General features: G+C 38.0%; 2 protein-coding genes across 4 annotated transcripts; both read left to right on the forward strand.

Annotated features, from left to right (window-relative positions):
• The first annotated feature begins 328 nt into the window (after positions 1–328).
• rsph1 (radial spoke head component 1) lies at positions 329–8,941 on the forward strand. 3 transcript variants are annotated; one of them, XM_056252216.1, is made up of 8 exons: positions 329–490; positions 568–681; positions 773–878; positions 1,588–1,678; positions 1,846–1,981; positions 6,667–6,738; positions 7,536–7,650; positions 8,628–8,941. In XM_056252216.1, exons 1-8 carry the CDS (start codon positions 440–442, stop codon positions 8,648–8,650), a joined length of 708 nt encoding a protein of 235 aa, XP_056108191.1. In that variant the 5' UTR covers positions 329–439; the 3' UTR covers positions 8,651–8,941. The 3 variants fall into 3 exon arrangements, with proteins under 3 accessions (XP_056108191.1, XP_056108189.1, XP_056108190.1); XM_056252214.1 differs by lacking the exon at positions 8,628–8,941 and having other exon boundaries at positions 7,536–8,554; XM_056252215.1 differs by lacking the exon at positions 8,628–8,941 and having other exon boundaries at positions 7,539–8,550.
• Positions 8,942–10,062: 1,121 nt separating this feature from the next.
• Positions 10,063–14,626, forward strand: stx19 (syntaxin 19). Its single transcript, XM_056252217.1, has 2 exons — positions 10,063–10,437; positions 12,858–14,626. The coding sequence occupies exon 2, from the start codon at positions 12,943–12,945 to the stop codon at positions 13,825–13,827; it is 885 nt and encodes a 294-aa protein (XP_056108192.1). The 5' UTR covers positions 10,063–10,437; positions 12,858–12,942; the 3' UTR covers positions 13,828–14,626.
• Positions 14,627–17,187: the final 2,561 nt, after the last annotated feature.

Here is a 17,187-nt window from a genome sequence, read left to right on the forward strand (position 1 = left end):
GTTAATGATGGTTTTTTTAAACCGCATTGGAAAAAAGAGTTTAGAAAAATCATACATGCACAATTTACATTTGTCTACAAATCTAATTTCAAGCATTTAGCATAACGTTAGGTCAAATGGTTTTTAACAAAAAAAATATTCCAGTCAAGTGTGTCCAATTTTTGGACGAATAGTGCTAATTTTAACTTAAAAAATAATGCTTTAATATATATACATTACATATACATTTCTAAAGCGAGCGAGTGTGACCGTTCTTGGGGTGAAAGCATAGACTGTAAAAAATGGGTGAAAGTCACTTTGCGCATAGACATAATGAATAAAAATTGCGCATGTGTCTTGGCTCACGCGGCATTGCTATGGTAACAGTAAACAGCCTTGAACTGAAGCTTTTCCTTTTGGGGTTGTTCCCTCTTATCTGTTCATTAAACTCAAGTTTATCATGACAGACGTTGGTTCTGAAGAGTTTGACGACGAGCAAGGCTCTCTGGGGGTGAGTCTTTGTCACAGTTTATACTCAGTTCGCAGTGTGTTCACAGTAGAGATGACAGTTATCGCTCTGTGTTGAAGGAGTATGAGGGAGACAGAAATGAAGCTGGAGAGAGACACGGACAGGGCAAAGCTGTCCTGCCTAATGGAGACACTTACCAAGGAGCATATGAAAACGGCAAGAGATATGGCCAGGTCATGTCGCTCACAAACACTGTTAGTATGCAGTTTCTGTTCTCATAAACAAAGGAAAGATTTGATAAACCTTGTGTTGTCTGTATATCAGGGGACATATAAGTTCAAGAATGGGGCCAGATACATTGGAGAATGGTACATGAATTTAAAACATGGACAAGGCATATTTTATTACCCAGATGGCTCCAAATATGAAGGTAAATCTACTTTATATTATCTCAAGTATCCAGTACAGTATATGTGGTTTGTTAAGGTTATCATGAACTAACAATGAATGACACTTGACACAGACACAGAGTTGACACTTGACACAGAGTTAAGACTGAGTTGTTATTGTTAACACTTACTGTAATAAAATATAAATGAAAACTATAGAAATATTTTTTTAAACGAATAAAAATGACAGCACATAACAAAAATTCTAAATTAAACGTAAATTACAATGAAAACTGAAAATAAAAAAAATCAAAGCTAACTCAAAATATTAAAACTATAATAGTATAATAGTAAAATAACACTGGTTTTACAGTACTTATTAATCTATGTTAATGTTAATTACAACATATACTAATACATTTTTAACAGTACAAGTTAGTTAATTTACTGTAAACAAACACGAATTAACAATGAACAATAGTATATATTTTAGTGCTGTCAAATCGATTAATCGTGATTGATCACATCTAACATAAAAGTTTGTAAATATATAATATATGTGTGCGTGGTTGGATGGATGGATGGATGGAGATATATGCGATTAATCATGATTAATCGATTTGATTAACAGCACTAGTATTTAAAAATTACAAACATTCTGAAATTTAACTAGTTGTCTCTGACTTTTTGACCCTTGTCTCGGACTTCTAACTACAGTCTTCACATGTGATATTTCTTCCTCTTCCTCAGGAAGCTGGGTGGATGACCAGAGGCAGGGTCATGGTTTTTACACATACCCCAACGGAGACACATATGATGGTGAATGGCTGCAACATCAAAGGTAGTTGAAATGCAGCTCTCTTTTCCACTGAACTAATCCAGTAACCTGTCGAATCTATTAATATCAGTCGTAACAGTATTCATAACATCTTCAGTTCAACTAAAAATGAATGGCAAACTATGCTTATTAATAAAAGTATCTGATTGTCTGTCTTTTTCCCCTCTTAGACATGGGCAGGGTACATACACACATCATGACTCAGGTTCTCAGTACATGGGCAGATGGATCATGGGTAAAATGGAGTCAGCCGGGGAGCTCATCCATCTGAACCACAGATATAAGGGCAACTTTGTCAATAATAATGTAAGTAATACTCTGCATTTATGGTTCTGAGCTGGTGAGTAGTAGAACATGGTTTTAATGGCTAATTGGGTTGCGGACAGCAGGGGGTACTACATACATGACCTGTACTACATTCAATAATAAAATGCAACTATCTGTATAGTAAAGAAAAGAATAGCAAAATAAATTGACACAAAAAGGTTTGAGAAAAATGTTTCACATAGCTTTTACAGTCAAACACCTGAACAAGCTGATCAAGAGTACAGGAAAATTGCAGATAGGTGAGTTCGATCAGGGTTTGAACTAAACTCTGCAGGACAGTGGCCCTCCAGGGCTGGATTTGAGGAAACCTGCTCTATATTAACATTAATATAACAAGATATCTGCACTTCTCTCACACAGTGATCACTTACACTCACCTAAAGGATTATTAGGAACACCTGTTCAATTTCTCATTAATGCAATTATCTAATCAACCAATCACATGGCAGTTGCTTCAATGCATTTAGGGGTGTGGTCCTGGTCAAGACAATCTCCTGAACTCCAAACTGAATGTCAGAATGGGAAAGAAAGGTGATTTAAGCCATTTTGAGCGTGGCATGGTTGTTGGTGCCAGACGGGCTGGTCTGAGTATTTCACAATCTGCTCAGCTACTGGGATTTTCACGCACAACCATTTCTAGGGTTTACAAAGAATGGTGTGAAAAGGGAAAAACATCCAGTATGCGGCAGTCCTGTGGGCGAAAATGCCTTGTTGATGCTAGAGGTCAGAGGAGAATGGGCCGACTAGAGCTGTCACGATAACTACTTTTTGTTGTGCGATATATTGCACCAAAATTAATTGCGATAAACGATATTATTGTAATTTTCAGACCATTTTATGCCACTGATTACATAATGACAATATAATAGCATAATAATGCAAGTACACTGTTTCAAAGAACAAAGAACATTTTATTCGTATTCTATTCAATATTTAGACATTGTGAAATGTGAAAAAATATATCCCAAATAAATAAAACAAGTAAATAAATACACTTTCGTTAACAAAAAAAGTGCAAGGTATCAAGAACTAGATCAAAACAAAGTAATATGTCAATTAAAACTTTTAAAGTGTCTCACACAAAGGCACAGATGCATCAACAGGACATTTCTGCTGCCAGATTAGTTTTTTAATTGTTAGGCAGATTCCGAGAAAGGAACACCAACATGTTTACCTTGTGGGGCTTAAGGCAGGATCTTACTGGCGTAACAATGTTACCAGCTGTGCTAAACAGTCTTTCTTTTTTGTGCTAACTTGGCTACTAGGGGAAATCTTGTGTGGTTATCACGCCACCACATTAAGGGATCAGATGATGCAGGAACTGGTTCTTCCTGGAGGAACCTGGTCAGCTCCACATCAGCCTGCACTCTTTTTGGAACCGATGCCTGAGTCTGGTGACTTGCAAGTAGGTTTCTTCTGTGCTGGAGAAGGTCACACAGCCTCTTCTTCTTGCTTGCTGGAGGTCCAGATTCAGATCCTTTATTTCCCCCTGCAGCTTCAACGCAGTTCTCACCACTGGCACAATCTCCTTTTCCGTCTTCCTCGTTCATGTCTAGTAGTTCTTGCAATAGCTTTTCTTTTACATCATCCAAGACCTCCGCATCCTCCATGGTACCACGATACCTTGGATCCAAGATGGTGGCCTTTGTCAGAAGGTTTTGGATTTCAGGTGGGCTGTATTTCTCTTTCAACACCCTGCACATGTTTGCCTTTATGTTTGCTGTCAGTCCAGTGTCATTGGGGTCTGGTGATAAAAGTTCACCTTTAAGAAGTTCCAACACAGGCTTTACTGAGGACACAGTGACATATTTTTCCCCTGAAAGGACGTCCGTGAAATCAGCCACTGGCTTCATTGCTGCATTAATGGATTCCAACACAGAAACATCCTGCCAGGTTGGGTTGAGGTGGCCATGTTTTCGATCTTCAACCAGGACACGTCGTATGGCTGGGAGTTGCTCTAGCACCCTCTCGATCATTTTGTGCTTGGTACCCCATCGTGTGGCGACATCCTGTGGAAAGTATAACATTGTTTTTGTTTTTTTGTCTAACATCATTTAACAAATGCTACTTTTACTACACTGTAAAAAAAATTGTAATCACAAATTTTTTTCTTTTGTCAAATCAACTTAATTTATGTGGTTCAGATAACATAATAGTTTGAGTTTCTGATGGTTAAATCAATCTGCTTCATTGTATTAACTAAATTTTTCAATTTCAATGAACTTAATTTTAAGGCAACCAGGTTACTTATTTAATTAAGTTAAACCAACAATATTTTTATAGTGTAGTACTTTCACAAATAATAATATGGTTATTATAATGTAATTATTTAATACATACAAACAGGCCCCAAAGTAAGTAATAAATAATAAAAACCCTTTAAATTAAGTTTATATAAACCCTAAATATTTTGCGTTGTATAACAAGTTACCGGTATCATCACTCACCAGTACTAGATTGTGTTGGGGGACATTGGTTTCAGTCTGTGCCTTCCTCAGGTCTCTCTTCTTTAGCCAGCTCAGGTTGAAGGTGTTGACAAGATTCCTACAAAGTCCCATGGCACGTGCTGTGCGATCCTTGTCACTGTCCAGTCCATGGGTAACAGCCAAATGGAGGTTGTGTCCAAAGCAATTGAGCCATGGCCAGCCAAGATTACGTATTGCAGCCACAATGTTAGCACCGTTGTCTGTAGTTATACAGGCCATTTTGCGCTCATCCAATTCCCAGTCTGCTAAAGCAAACTGAAGGGCTTCAGCAAGCACATCTGCAGTGTGGTTCTGGGGTATGTATCTGGTTTCTAAACACTTCGACTGCAGAGTCCAGTCAGCAGTTATGTAGTGTATGGTCAAGCTCATGGTGTCATATTTGAGCTTGACCACATATCTGTTGTGGCTGAGTAAAAAGGAGATGTCTTTTATCTCCTTCAGAATATCGTCTTTAACTTTATTGTACAAGGATGGAATGGCAGTTTGGGAGATGTAAGTTTTCTTTGGCAATTCGTACTGTTTGTCAAAAGTTTGCAGCATATTTTTAAATGCTGGTTTTTCGACCGTGTATAATGGCTGCATCTCTTTGGCTATATAGCGAGTTACGCTATCCGTGAGTGTGCGCCATTTCGCGCTGTCACGTTTATATTTGCACTGTCGGGAAAAGGCATCTGCAACAGATAACTGTCTGGAAGAAGGCCCCTCTCCAACTCCAGCTGCAGTTGTTGTTACCAGATTGAAAAACTGGGTGGGATGGTTATGTTTTAGGTGCGATTTTAAGTTTGTTGTGTTGCCTCTTTTCGTTGCTACTGTTTTAAAACACAGTCGACATACCGGCTCGTTCACGTTAATTAGCTCTCCTCTCTCGTTCGGCTTAAAGCCAAAATGTTCCCACACCGGAGCTGAAGATTGCGGCTTTGAAATCAATTCCATGTTGAACTCGTTCTTCCTAACTGGCTCACTGTAGATGTCACGAAACAGATTACTTTAAAATGCAGTTGGTTCACGCTTTCTCTTCACCTGACGGTGTCCGCTCTCTCTCTTTCTCTGTGTGTGTGTGTGTGTGGACACGCTGCCTGAGCCCCGCCTCCGACACAGAGTGCAGACAAGATGACAGAGGCAGCGCGATCAATTAAAATGTTGGTGACATTCATTTTGATGTAAAAATGAATCTAATTATTATTTTTAATAATAAAACAAATTTCAGTTGCAATAAATCGCGGCACCAAAAATGATCGCGCTCATTTCCATATATCGTGCGATAAGTCGATATATTGACTATCGCGACAGCTCTAGGGCCGACTGATTCAAGCTGATAGAAGAGCAATGAAATAACCACTTGTTACAACCGAGGTATGCAGCAAAGCATTTGTGAAGCCACAACACGCACAACCTTAAGGCGGATGGGCTACAACAGCAGAAGACCCCACCGGGTACCACTCATCTCCACTACAAATAGGAAAAAGAGGCTACAATTTGCAAGAGCTCACCAAAATTGGACAGTTAAAGACTGGAAAAATGTTGCCTGGTCTGATGAGTCTCGATTTCTGTTGAGACATTCAGATGGTAGAGTCAGAATTTGGCGTAAACAGAATGAGAACATGGATCCATCATGCCTTGTTACCACTGTGCAGGCTGGTGGTGGTGGTGTAATGGTATGGGGGATGTTTTATTGGCACACTTTAGGCCCCTTAGTGCCAACTGGGGACCGTTTAAATGCCACGGCCTACCTGAGCATTGTTTCTGACCATGTCCATCCCTTTATGGCCACCATGTACCCATCCTCTGATGGCTACTTCCAGCAGGATAATGCACCATGTCACAAAGCTCGAATCATTTCAAATTGGTTTCTTGAACATGACAATGAGTTCACTGTACTAAAATGGCACCCACAGTCACCAGATCTCAACCCAATAGAGCATCTTTGGGATGTGGTGGAACGGGAGCTTCGTGCCCTGGATGTGCATCCCAAAAATCTCCATCAACTGCAAGATGCTATCCTATCAAAATGGGTCAACATTTCTAAAGAATGCTTTCAGCACCTTGATGAATCAATGCCACGTAGAATTAAGGCAATTCTGAAGGGGAAAGGGGGTCAAACACAGTATTAGTATGGTGTTCCTAATAATCCTTTAGGTGAGTGTATTTCTTACGAATTATTGTCTTGTTATTTTCTAGCCCTCTGGTCCAGGGAAGTATGTGTTTGACATTGGGTGCGAGCAGCATGGAGAGTACCTCCAGAAAGATCAGGTATGTCTATTTTAATGTTTTACAGGATGTCTTTAAATATCATGAGAATGTATTTCAGGTAGCATGATCACATAAATCAGCAGAAATTGTCTTTGTTCTCAGTCTTACCACTGTTTTGTTGTTATTTGGCTTGTTAAGAGAGTTGTTTTAAATACCCTGGTGAAAAAGAAGTGTGCTTATTTTGTATTGAATGAGAACTGAAACTCAAGCCTGCACCAGATGAAGAAACCAGTAAGGAAGGGAAAGCCTTGAAGTTGTGTTCTCCCTTCTCCTATTGCCATTTTGGCCTTTGGAGATGAGGGTTTTATGACAACTTTCAGATTTTTGCTGTGCCTCTAAATAGTGCAGTTTGCCAGTTGCCTGGTGCATGTCAAAAGAGGATCATGAGGAGAAAGTCTTATGCCGTGTTCTTTCCCTTAGACTGTAGTCAGTAGTGGAATGCCCTTAGAGCATCGAGTGGATGAAGCAGTTCACTGGAGGTTCAGAAGTTTTACAGCTTGGTATGCTAGTAAACAATGCCAAACACTAAATAAATGTAAAACAGAATATGATGCAACTGAATACATAAAAAGCATACCAAGACACATTTAAAGTCTGTTTGTGCCTGTTAGAGATGAATAGTAGGACACAACAGGGCAAAAAACAAACAAAAAAAACGGGGCTTGAATTTAGATTTTTATATTCTCCTTTCAAAATACAATTATTCATTTTAGCTCTGTTGTACCCTACCTATAAGAATAAGCCTATATTGAATGCATTTCTGTGTGAAGCCAAATCATAATTAATCTTTTTGACAGCAGGACAAAGGAGATGCAGAGGAAGATGAACCTGCCTTAACCACCGCCTTGAAGTGGAAACCCAAGGCACTTACTGGGTTTTCTGTTTGGGCTAATGAGAATTCTGCCCCGTCAGGTACATCCGCATCCAGTTCTAAATATAAAACATCATAACACAGTAAAGCCCCATTCACACCAAGCTGTGGATATTTGAAATCACCAAAACAAACACGCCCCTACCCCAAAGGATCACACCCCTATCTTGATAGCTCCGCCCCCAAATGCATGAACACTATGCAACACAGGCACCTCCCCCTTTATGAGTGGACACACCCCTTACTGCTGATTGGCTACAAGTGTGCTTTGGTGCTCGGTCCGATTCACTTTCAATAGTGTTTCTCAGAAATCGTTTACTGCACCTTTAAGTGACTTTGAACATAGCATGGTTGTTGGTGCCAGACGAACTGGTCTGAGTATTACAGAAATTGCTGATCTACTGGGATTTACACTCACAGGCATCTCTAGGGTTTACAGAGAATGGCCCGAAATAGAGAAAATATCCAGTGAGCAGCAGTTCTGTGGGCGAAAATGCCTTGTTGATGCCAGAGGTCAGAGGAGAATAGCTATTGTTCTGTTTATTCTAATCTTTAAACCAGGATGGATTCTGAGTAGCTGTCAATGTTTTTGTCATTCATCATCTGAAAAAGAATTGTTCTGAAAGTGATCCCAACTATATTTCTCTGTGCCATTATCATTGTAGTTGTGGTGTGGACTGCTATTCTTTTATATTTAGAATGATTTTTAGAACTATATCTTTATTGTTAGAGTTATCGTCCTTGGTGTGAAAGGCCCTCAATGCTGTAATGTGTGTCATTTATTAGCATTTGTAGTCACCTTCTCTCATCTTTAAATTTTTTTTAATGTTATTGACCTATTATTATATTCATAAATATGTAAATGTAAGAAATGATAGAGTCCATCCTCATTTAAAGGAAGTGCATTATAAAACAACATCTATATACTGCCATTTTACCATTTTAGACATTTCGACAAACATCTTTGAGTCATAAATTCGGTAAGTTGAACTAAAGTGTCTGTGTCTGTTCATTGTAGATCAAGCTGTGGTGGAAGAGTGAGAAAGACAGACCCCCAAAAGATGATAAGAAGAAAGAGGACCTTTAGATAATTTATATCTGCACATATCTGTCACTTCTCATGTTTAGGGATAATTAAAAATGCTGTAACAAATGCATTGTGCATTGCTAGTTATTGTTAGTAAATCCATTAACTAACATTAACTAATGGGACATTGTTGTAAAGCATTACTGCAAAATCTATTTATAGCTGGTTTGGAGGCCCTGGTAACTGAAAAGTGTTGTAATTTCAAAAACAGCAGAGGGCGCAATAAACCAGCCAAATATGACCTGTCAATGAGACTAGTGTTTACCGAAAAACAATTATGATGATTTTTTTTTTATTCATTAAAACAAACTAAAGCGAACGTCTGCGCCCTTCATTATTTTGTGTTTAATTGAGCAAATGTGGCCTGTAACTAATCTGTTCGGAAGACTCAGATACTTGTTAACAATCACTTTTAAAACTTTCCCAATCTAAAGCATGTTCGAGGAGCACCTTTTTTTGCACATATTTCTAAACCGTTTTAATCACCAGAGGTTCAATAAGGGTCTAAAACTGATGTAGACAGAATCAAAATGATCTTTAAAATACATTATCCTGAAAAAAGGATGTTACTCTTTTTGCTGAGTTTATATACCATAATGTCTCAGAATAGAGATACCCATTTATTTATTTTTCATTCTTTTCTGGTGGTGATTCTCATTAGATTCTATTAATCTAATTCAATTGTTTGTTTGTTTCTTTTATCAAAAATGAATGCATAGCTTATTCAACAATTACTAATGATTAAAAAAGTAGACGCTTGCATCTACAAGCAGCATCTTCAGTCACAGGCTTTACTGAAGACAACGGCTCGCTGGTGTGTGTTCACACACTGCTTCCTCTTTGCTCTGTTTCCTGCACCAGCCTGAGGACAAACACAAACCATTGTGGGAGTCATTCTGTTGAACTGATCACGTATCAGTTCTGAAAAACATCTCTCTTAACCCAATGAACTAATCATTCTATCTTTACATGTTTAAATACATTTATAGTCCATATTAATTACTGTCTTTAAAACATTTAAATATTTAAAAAGAGAAAAAACAATTCTTGCACTGTTTGCTTTATAACACTATCCTGCAAAACTTTCAGAGCTGGTTTGCCAAACTGTCAAATCCATACAATCCTCGTTTTGCCATAACATGATGTAGCAACAAAACCAGCCAATGACATTCTTTTTATTTTTTAAATAAAAAATTCAAATGGAAATAATAAGGACATAAATACAATATGAGGGCTTTGGAACAGGCACATGTTTATTCAGGATTTCAAGGCTTTGTCAATAATAATTTAAGCAGCTTCCTGATCTCATTGTTGTCTTAAACACAATAGAGGGTGCCAAGGGTGAGGGCAACGACTGGTCCAATGCCTTTCTGAATCACGTCACCCACACTCCTTCTGCCTAACAAGCTTCACCCTCCATTGGGCAAACAGACTTCTAACTGTGACTGGGGGTGTGGCTTTAAACTGGCTTGACCAGATTTCCCAGGAGTCGGTGTGTTTTTTTTCTTTGAAAGACATAACTGACACCAGTGGAGCAGAGGGAAAACTCGCACTGGCACATATTTGTGTTCCTGGGAGCTGCAATTCCCTCTGATGAATACCAAGGACTTCCTGAACGCTTCAACAGGTCCGGCTTAGATCCTACTGTACAAGTCCGTGGCCAGATAAAGTGTTGACAAAAAATCTGGGCAAATTGAAATGAAGCAATATTCAACCTTCCAGGGATTAAAAGCAATAACAGGTAAATTTTCTCTTTATTTGCTCAGTTTAGAAGGGAGAAACCATGATATCCGGATCCAGATCAAATATTCTTATATAACATTTTCAGCCCTCTCTAGGTCAATGGAAGATCTCAATTTGGAAAAGAAAAAGTATCATTATACACACACACACACACACACACACACACAAATATACATTATATATATACACATACATATATATATACATATATAGTAGTCAACATTCGAAGTGGATCAAAACCTTTCATCAAAGTTATACATGACTTTTGAACAATAGGACAACTTTGATGAACTTTTGACTACTTCAAATGTTGACTACTATATATAATATATATGATAATATTAAAAGATATATTGAATGTAATCTGAATGCAAATGTTAATTGCAATTGAATGAAAATGCATTATAGTGTAAATTTATATTAAATGCAATTAGTTGAATGTAAGAGTTTTTTTATTTTTTGACCCACTTAACTACATATATAAAGTTTATTAATTACATCTATTGTCTTTGAAATATGGAAAAATTGTTTTGCTGAAAGTTCTGATGAGCATTTATGGTAAACTGACATAAACTTTAATGTCATTTAACTTGCAATTTAGTACATTTAAAATACATTACCTTTAATTGTATTGTTGAATAAAACACTAGTTAAAATTATAATTAAATATTCTATTATTCGGTGAAGGCTAAATTATACACAATTTTGTTCGTGGGAAATAAAGGTGGATAGCTTCAATATATGCATCTATACAGACTTTGAATTCAAAAAATAAACCTATACCTGGAGATATGTTCCTGGAAAAACAAACGTCTGACAACTACAGTAGTCTTGGTCTTTCATTATATTATAATATTCATTATTGATTTCCAAAAAGGAGAGGTTAGACCAGAGTGGGAACGTATATCAACATATCAGCTTGTATAACATAAACTGTTCTTATAGAAAGCAAAGAGACTCTAATAAACAAATAAAGAGGCACCTTTGATCCAATACAGAAAATTCAGTAAACAATCATAAGCTGAAGACTGGATTAGAGAATGTTGTGCAATGCATTCGTACGTTCTGAGCAGTAGAATTAATGTGTGTAGAATTGCAGAACCTGCAGAAAACAAAAGCCACTCTTATATTCATAAGCTTTCTCCCTAAGGAGCTTGGGTGGGCTGTTCTCACACACGCACTGCAGTCTGTCCTGTGTGAAATCCCTAGTAACCGGATAGTCAGTGATTTGGAGTGCTCCGTTTTTACTCTCCTCAGACAAGTTCGGTATACCCACCCCTTGGCATTATGCTCACTTTCCAAAACCACAGTCCAGCAGGCTAGAGCAAGGATAAAAACATCAGCAGGCAAAATCCAAGTCAGTGAGTTATTTAGAAGCAAACTCCTGTGAATGCTCATATATCATGTTCTGTACAGTGTCAGAACAGACATTATAAATTACAGTGATCGTGATGAATGTGCAGCGGTGATATGTGGACTGGGAAAACTGCACAAGTTTGGAATCAAGGCCTTCGTTTAATCCTTCCTTTGACACGAGAGCTGCAGCTGAAGGCACAATGCATGGAAAAGCATCTGACAAAAATGTGACCTTTACTTACGGCAAATATAGTTTTTATAATATAGAAACTTAGTGCCAACAGGATGTCTGTTATTTGACTAGAAAAACACATGGTCGCACACCAGTGTTGTTATTAACCAAAACTAAATCTATATTAAAAATCGCGTTCATTAATTGAAATAAAGCTAAAATAAGATAAAATATACATATTCAATCAAAGCTTAAAGCGTAAACGGAATTTAGAAATTGAAGTACTAAAATTACAAACTAAAACTGAAATGAGAATAAAGCTAAATGGAAATATTTAAAAAATGCTTACAAAAATGACTGAAGCACAACAAAATCAAAAGTGAAAATATAAAAATAAAAAAGCTTATTCAAAATATTAATAAATATTATAATAGTAGGCTATATACATAAATGTTAGTACTAATAAATAAGTTAACACGGTCACACACAAAGATAAATAATTTCTAAATATTTGTATAATTCATAAAGTAAAAACTGCAAAAATAAAGTAAAAATTGCAGTATACAAAAAAATCATCAAGGAATACTTCTGTCATTATTTTTTTCACCCTAATGTTGTACGGAGCCCTAAGGGGACACGGTCATGTAAAAAATTAGATCAAAAATTAATATTTTATATAAATAAAATGAAATATAATATAAACTAAAAATATTTTCTCTACAAAATAAGTATATTTTGAGTTTGCTTATTGGGTAACAAAAAACTTTTACGAGGCTATAAACTTTTAAAAAGGTTTTGTTTTTTAAGTACATTTTAAATCATAATGTTTTAATGTTGTTTTGTTGTTTATTGACAAAGTGACTCAATATGCCTTCTGTGGATATTTACAGGGTATGTGAAGCAGAGGAAAAGTTTACACACATTCAACACTCAAATCTAAGAGCATATCTGACCTGCTCCCCATCAAGGTCAGTCATGAAGGACCGCATGGAGGAGTTGCGTCAGCGGATGAAGGCCAGCGATAAGATGCTGGACAACAACGCCTTCAACACGGAGGAGGACATGGACCCGTCCTCGCTGATAGGCCTGCAGGCCGTGATCTTTGAGGAGGAGCCCGTCCTGGAACACTTCCTTAAGGAGGCGCAGAACATCCGTGACAGCATTGAGGAGCTGAACTCTGAAGTCAATAAGTTCGGCCAGCAGCAGAGAAACTTTATGGCCACCATCAGGCGCCTCAGCATCATGAAAAAGGAGAGTAGCATGACGCGAGACATCAAGCTGTTGGCCGAGAGCCTAAATAAAAAACTAGATGCTTTTTCCAAGCAGGCCAAGCGAACCGAGGCTGAGCTGGGCCCGGACGACGCCACGTCCCGTATCCAGAAGGCCCAACACGCGGCCCTTTTCCGCCAGTTCCAGCAAGTAATGCGACAACACAATGACGCGATCCTGGCCAAGCAGGACAAATGCAAGCAGTTTATCATCCGGCAGCTGGAGGTTTCGGGTCGTGAGGTGTCCGAAGAGGAGGTGGATAACATGATCGAGCAGGGCAAGTGGGAGATCTTCAATGAGAACATCTTAGTCGATGCAAAGATCACCCGTGCCCAGCTCTCAGAGATAGAGCAACGCCACAAAGAGCTCCTGAACCTGGAAAGCAACATGAAGGACCTGAGAGATCTCTTTCTAGATGTGTTCATGCTGGTGGAAGAGCAAGGGCACCAGATCGAGAACATACAAGCCAATGTGGAGAAGACACAAGACTACGTATCAGACTCAAAGGAGAAGTTCTCAACGGCTGCCAGATACAAGAAGAAGAACCCTCTCAGAAGACTGTGCTGTTGCTGCTGTCCTTGTTTCAGATAGCGGCTGGCAAAATAAACAGTGCCAAAGTTTCTCATTTACTGTGCTCTCAAGGGAAGAACTGGGGTCTGAATGCAATGGCAGACATTGACCTCTGTCGGATGAAAATAAAAAAGCAAAGGCACAAAGCACTTTTAGACTACATTTAAAAAAGGAAGGCTCCGTAGCGATGAAGACTTAGCTGGGGTGTTGACATGCAATACGAGTGGTTATATAAAGATTTCACAAGATGTCTTGTTATATCACATTATGTAAGGTGTAGTCAAGGATACATTTATTTTGTATTTTATTATTGTGGAAAAAGCCACACAGTATTATTGTTTATAGGTCATTTGTATGCTTTAGATTGATCAAATATCTACCTAGCTAACATTATATAAGACTAGCAAACTTGTCCTATATTCTTCAAACAATACTGAAAGATTTCTGCAAGTCGACGTCTAAAGTTGCAGTCACATTTATCGTTGTCCGTTGAGCTAAATAAGGTAATCCCAGTAGGAATGTCCACGCGATCTGAAATTTTAGCATGACACCAAAAGATTTCCTCATGCAAATTACGCAGAAAGCTTGGTTTGAAAGTAACTTCTGTGTGAGATGTGCTTCATACATCATTACACTTTTGACAAGACAAAGTTTTGCCCATGAAATTACGCTAATGTGATGTGACTGCACCTTTCCTGGACACACAATTTTTTAAAAACTATATTTCAAATAATGTATTACATGAATGTATTTTGAGATGGTTCTTTGAAAAATAAGAATAAAATACAAGATGCCGTTTTGAAATATCTATGAAATGTGATACCACGCACAGTCTAATATTTGCTCATTAGCCGTTGCTGATTAGAATGAAACTGGTTGGGCTCATGATGAGGTGAATAATGAAGACATGTTGGTGAGTCAACAGAGCAGGTATCAGGTGTCGGTACAATTTCTAGTATCTGGGTGTGTCTACATTTTCAGAGGATAACGTGTTGCACAGAAATTGAAGGAGAAGAACATTATTTATAAATGCAATAGAAGCAGAACATGCCACCGTGTTTACTCAGAGAAATATGAAAACGTTCACATTCCTTTTCACTAATGAATTTGCATGGCTCTTTCTTACCTTTTTAATTTTATAGCTATTTTTATTGAACGCACAAAGAGCTATTTCTATCTGATGAAATATTACTAATCGTGCTCAGTTCTGTAATATTTATGATTCCAGAAATCCCAGAATGTTTTTGATGATTGCATATTTGAAGATAATGACATTTGAAGTTACCATGAAATTTTCCCTATTCAATCCCAATATTCAAATTTTTCAAATAAGTAAATAAATGTGTCAATATTCCAAAAACATACATCTGAATATTGGTAAAACTTGAACATGATTCTGGTTTTCTTACTATGAATAATTCTTTTTCAAAAATGCATTATTTTATTTCATTTAATTTCAAGTTGCATACAAAGAGAATGTATGGTACGAGTTAAAGGGACACAAATTGGATACAGTCATAGTAGGATGTCCTTACAGGAACATAAAGGTAGGGTAAGCAAGGTGTTTCACAAACACTTTTTGTTATACTGGAGGAAACTCTCTCCACATCCTGATAGCAATCAAAAATAGAAGTGGTCTAAATATTTAAAAAATGTACATCTTCTGTGGACGTCTTAAGACCAAAAAATGTTTTGTCCAATTACTGCATTCGGTCTGAATACAATGATAAGATGTCCTACCTCCCTGTCAACGTATGTATTTGCATACCTCCTCACACCTGCTCGCGCAGACGTCACACGTCCCATGAGGCTATGCAGAGTTGTAGACAGTCATCGAGCGGCACAAACAAACAGCAGCCACCTTTTACAGTTCCTCCTGAACCAAGACAACAAGCTTATGCTGCATTCACACCATGTCGCAATTACCGTAATTAAGAGATGGCAACCCGTTACCTTCTTCTTTATTATGTTTGTGGCCAGTTGATAATACCTAGAATATCAAAATCGACTGCTGGCGGTAGATCATTTTCCTTCTATTTAGTACCAAAACTTTGGAACAGTCTTCCTAACATTAGCTATGTTTCCATCCACACGTTTTTATCCGAATTAAGTGATATCGAATGAAAAATGCCTTATGGAAACAGTAAAATTCGATTGAATTTCATGAATATCGACTCAAATGAAATACGTTCGGTCTCATCGGATTTTATCTTGATCGATATACGGCTTATGCGATAAACGCTGATGGAAACGTTATTTGCCGAATAAATAATGAATTGCGATTAAGTTTTAGTTCCTTGGTTGCAACACGCCACAAAACAAAGAAGAAGAAGTTTTAGTTCATTTCCGCCCAGTATTTCCGCTCTGTTTGCGCACACATGGCGGGTGTCAACAAAGACAGATGTAAGTGGACAAAGCAAAAAAATGCTTCAACCAAAGGGTTTCCGTGAAGTGTCTCTGAACCACGATCTCCCAGAACTGTTTGGAGCGCTGTCGCTCCCACACCACAGGCCGTCTCCATTGTCGTCGGGCTTTTACGTGCGTCTGCATCATCTTAGCAATGTGTTGATTGCGTCGTTGTTTTCTTATTATAGCTTGTTATTACATGGCTTGGTTGAATTCTAATGCAGAATGCGGTCTGTTATTTCTTGATAACACACCGCTGCTAAGCATAACACACCGTTGCCATGAAAAACAGAGCGTTGCCATGGACGCAGTTCAGAGACCGAACGGACTATTCTCTTTAGCGGAATACAATCGTTTTTTAAATTAATAAACTCCTTTTTAAATCAATATTTTGTGTCAAATTATTGATTTATTTGGTAGGTAGCCATGTAATAAGCAGGATAATGTATAGCGAGGTAGTTGTTATAGCGAATACAACCCCTTCAGGCTAACAACCACCTCGCATATACATTATGGTAAATGGTAAATGGACTGCATTTATATAGCGCTTTCACAGACCCAATGGCCACCAAAGTGCTTTACAATTTGCCTCTCATTCACCCATTCACTCATTCACCTACGGCGGTGTCAGCCATACAAGGCGCCATCCAGCTCGTCAGGAGCAGCTGGGGTTAGACGTCTTTCTCATGGACACCTCAACACTTGGTCAGGTAGAACCGAGGATTGAACCACCAACCTTCCAGTTTGTAAACAACCTACATGAACCACTGAGCCACTGCCGCCCCATTATCCCTTACATATGTCGCTATCAGCTGGCACATAAGCACTATTAGGCTACAACTTGTGCGATATTGATCATTTGTTGGTAGATGGCGCGATCCCTTTTTCTCTAGCAAAACTTTGTTCGCAAATGTTTGCTTGAATGTTGTGCGATTCAGTGCGAAAATGAATGGAAACACCTTAAAATGTCTCAAA

Source organism: Rhinichthys klamathensis, unplaced genomic scaffold, assembly GCF_029890125.1.
Source record: "Rhinichthys klamathensis goyatoka isolate OS25496 unplaced genomic scaffold, OSU_Roscu_1.1 h1tg000093l_1, whole genome shotgun sequence".
In the NCBI taxonomy this organism is placed as follows: domain Eukaryota; kingdom Metazoa; phylum Chordata; class Actinopteri; order Cypriniformes; family Leuciscidae; genus Rhinichthys; species Rhinichthys klamathensis.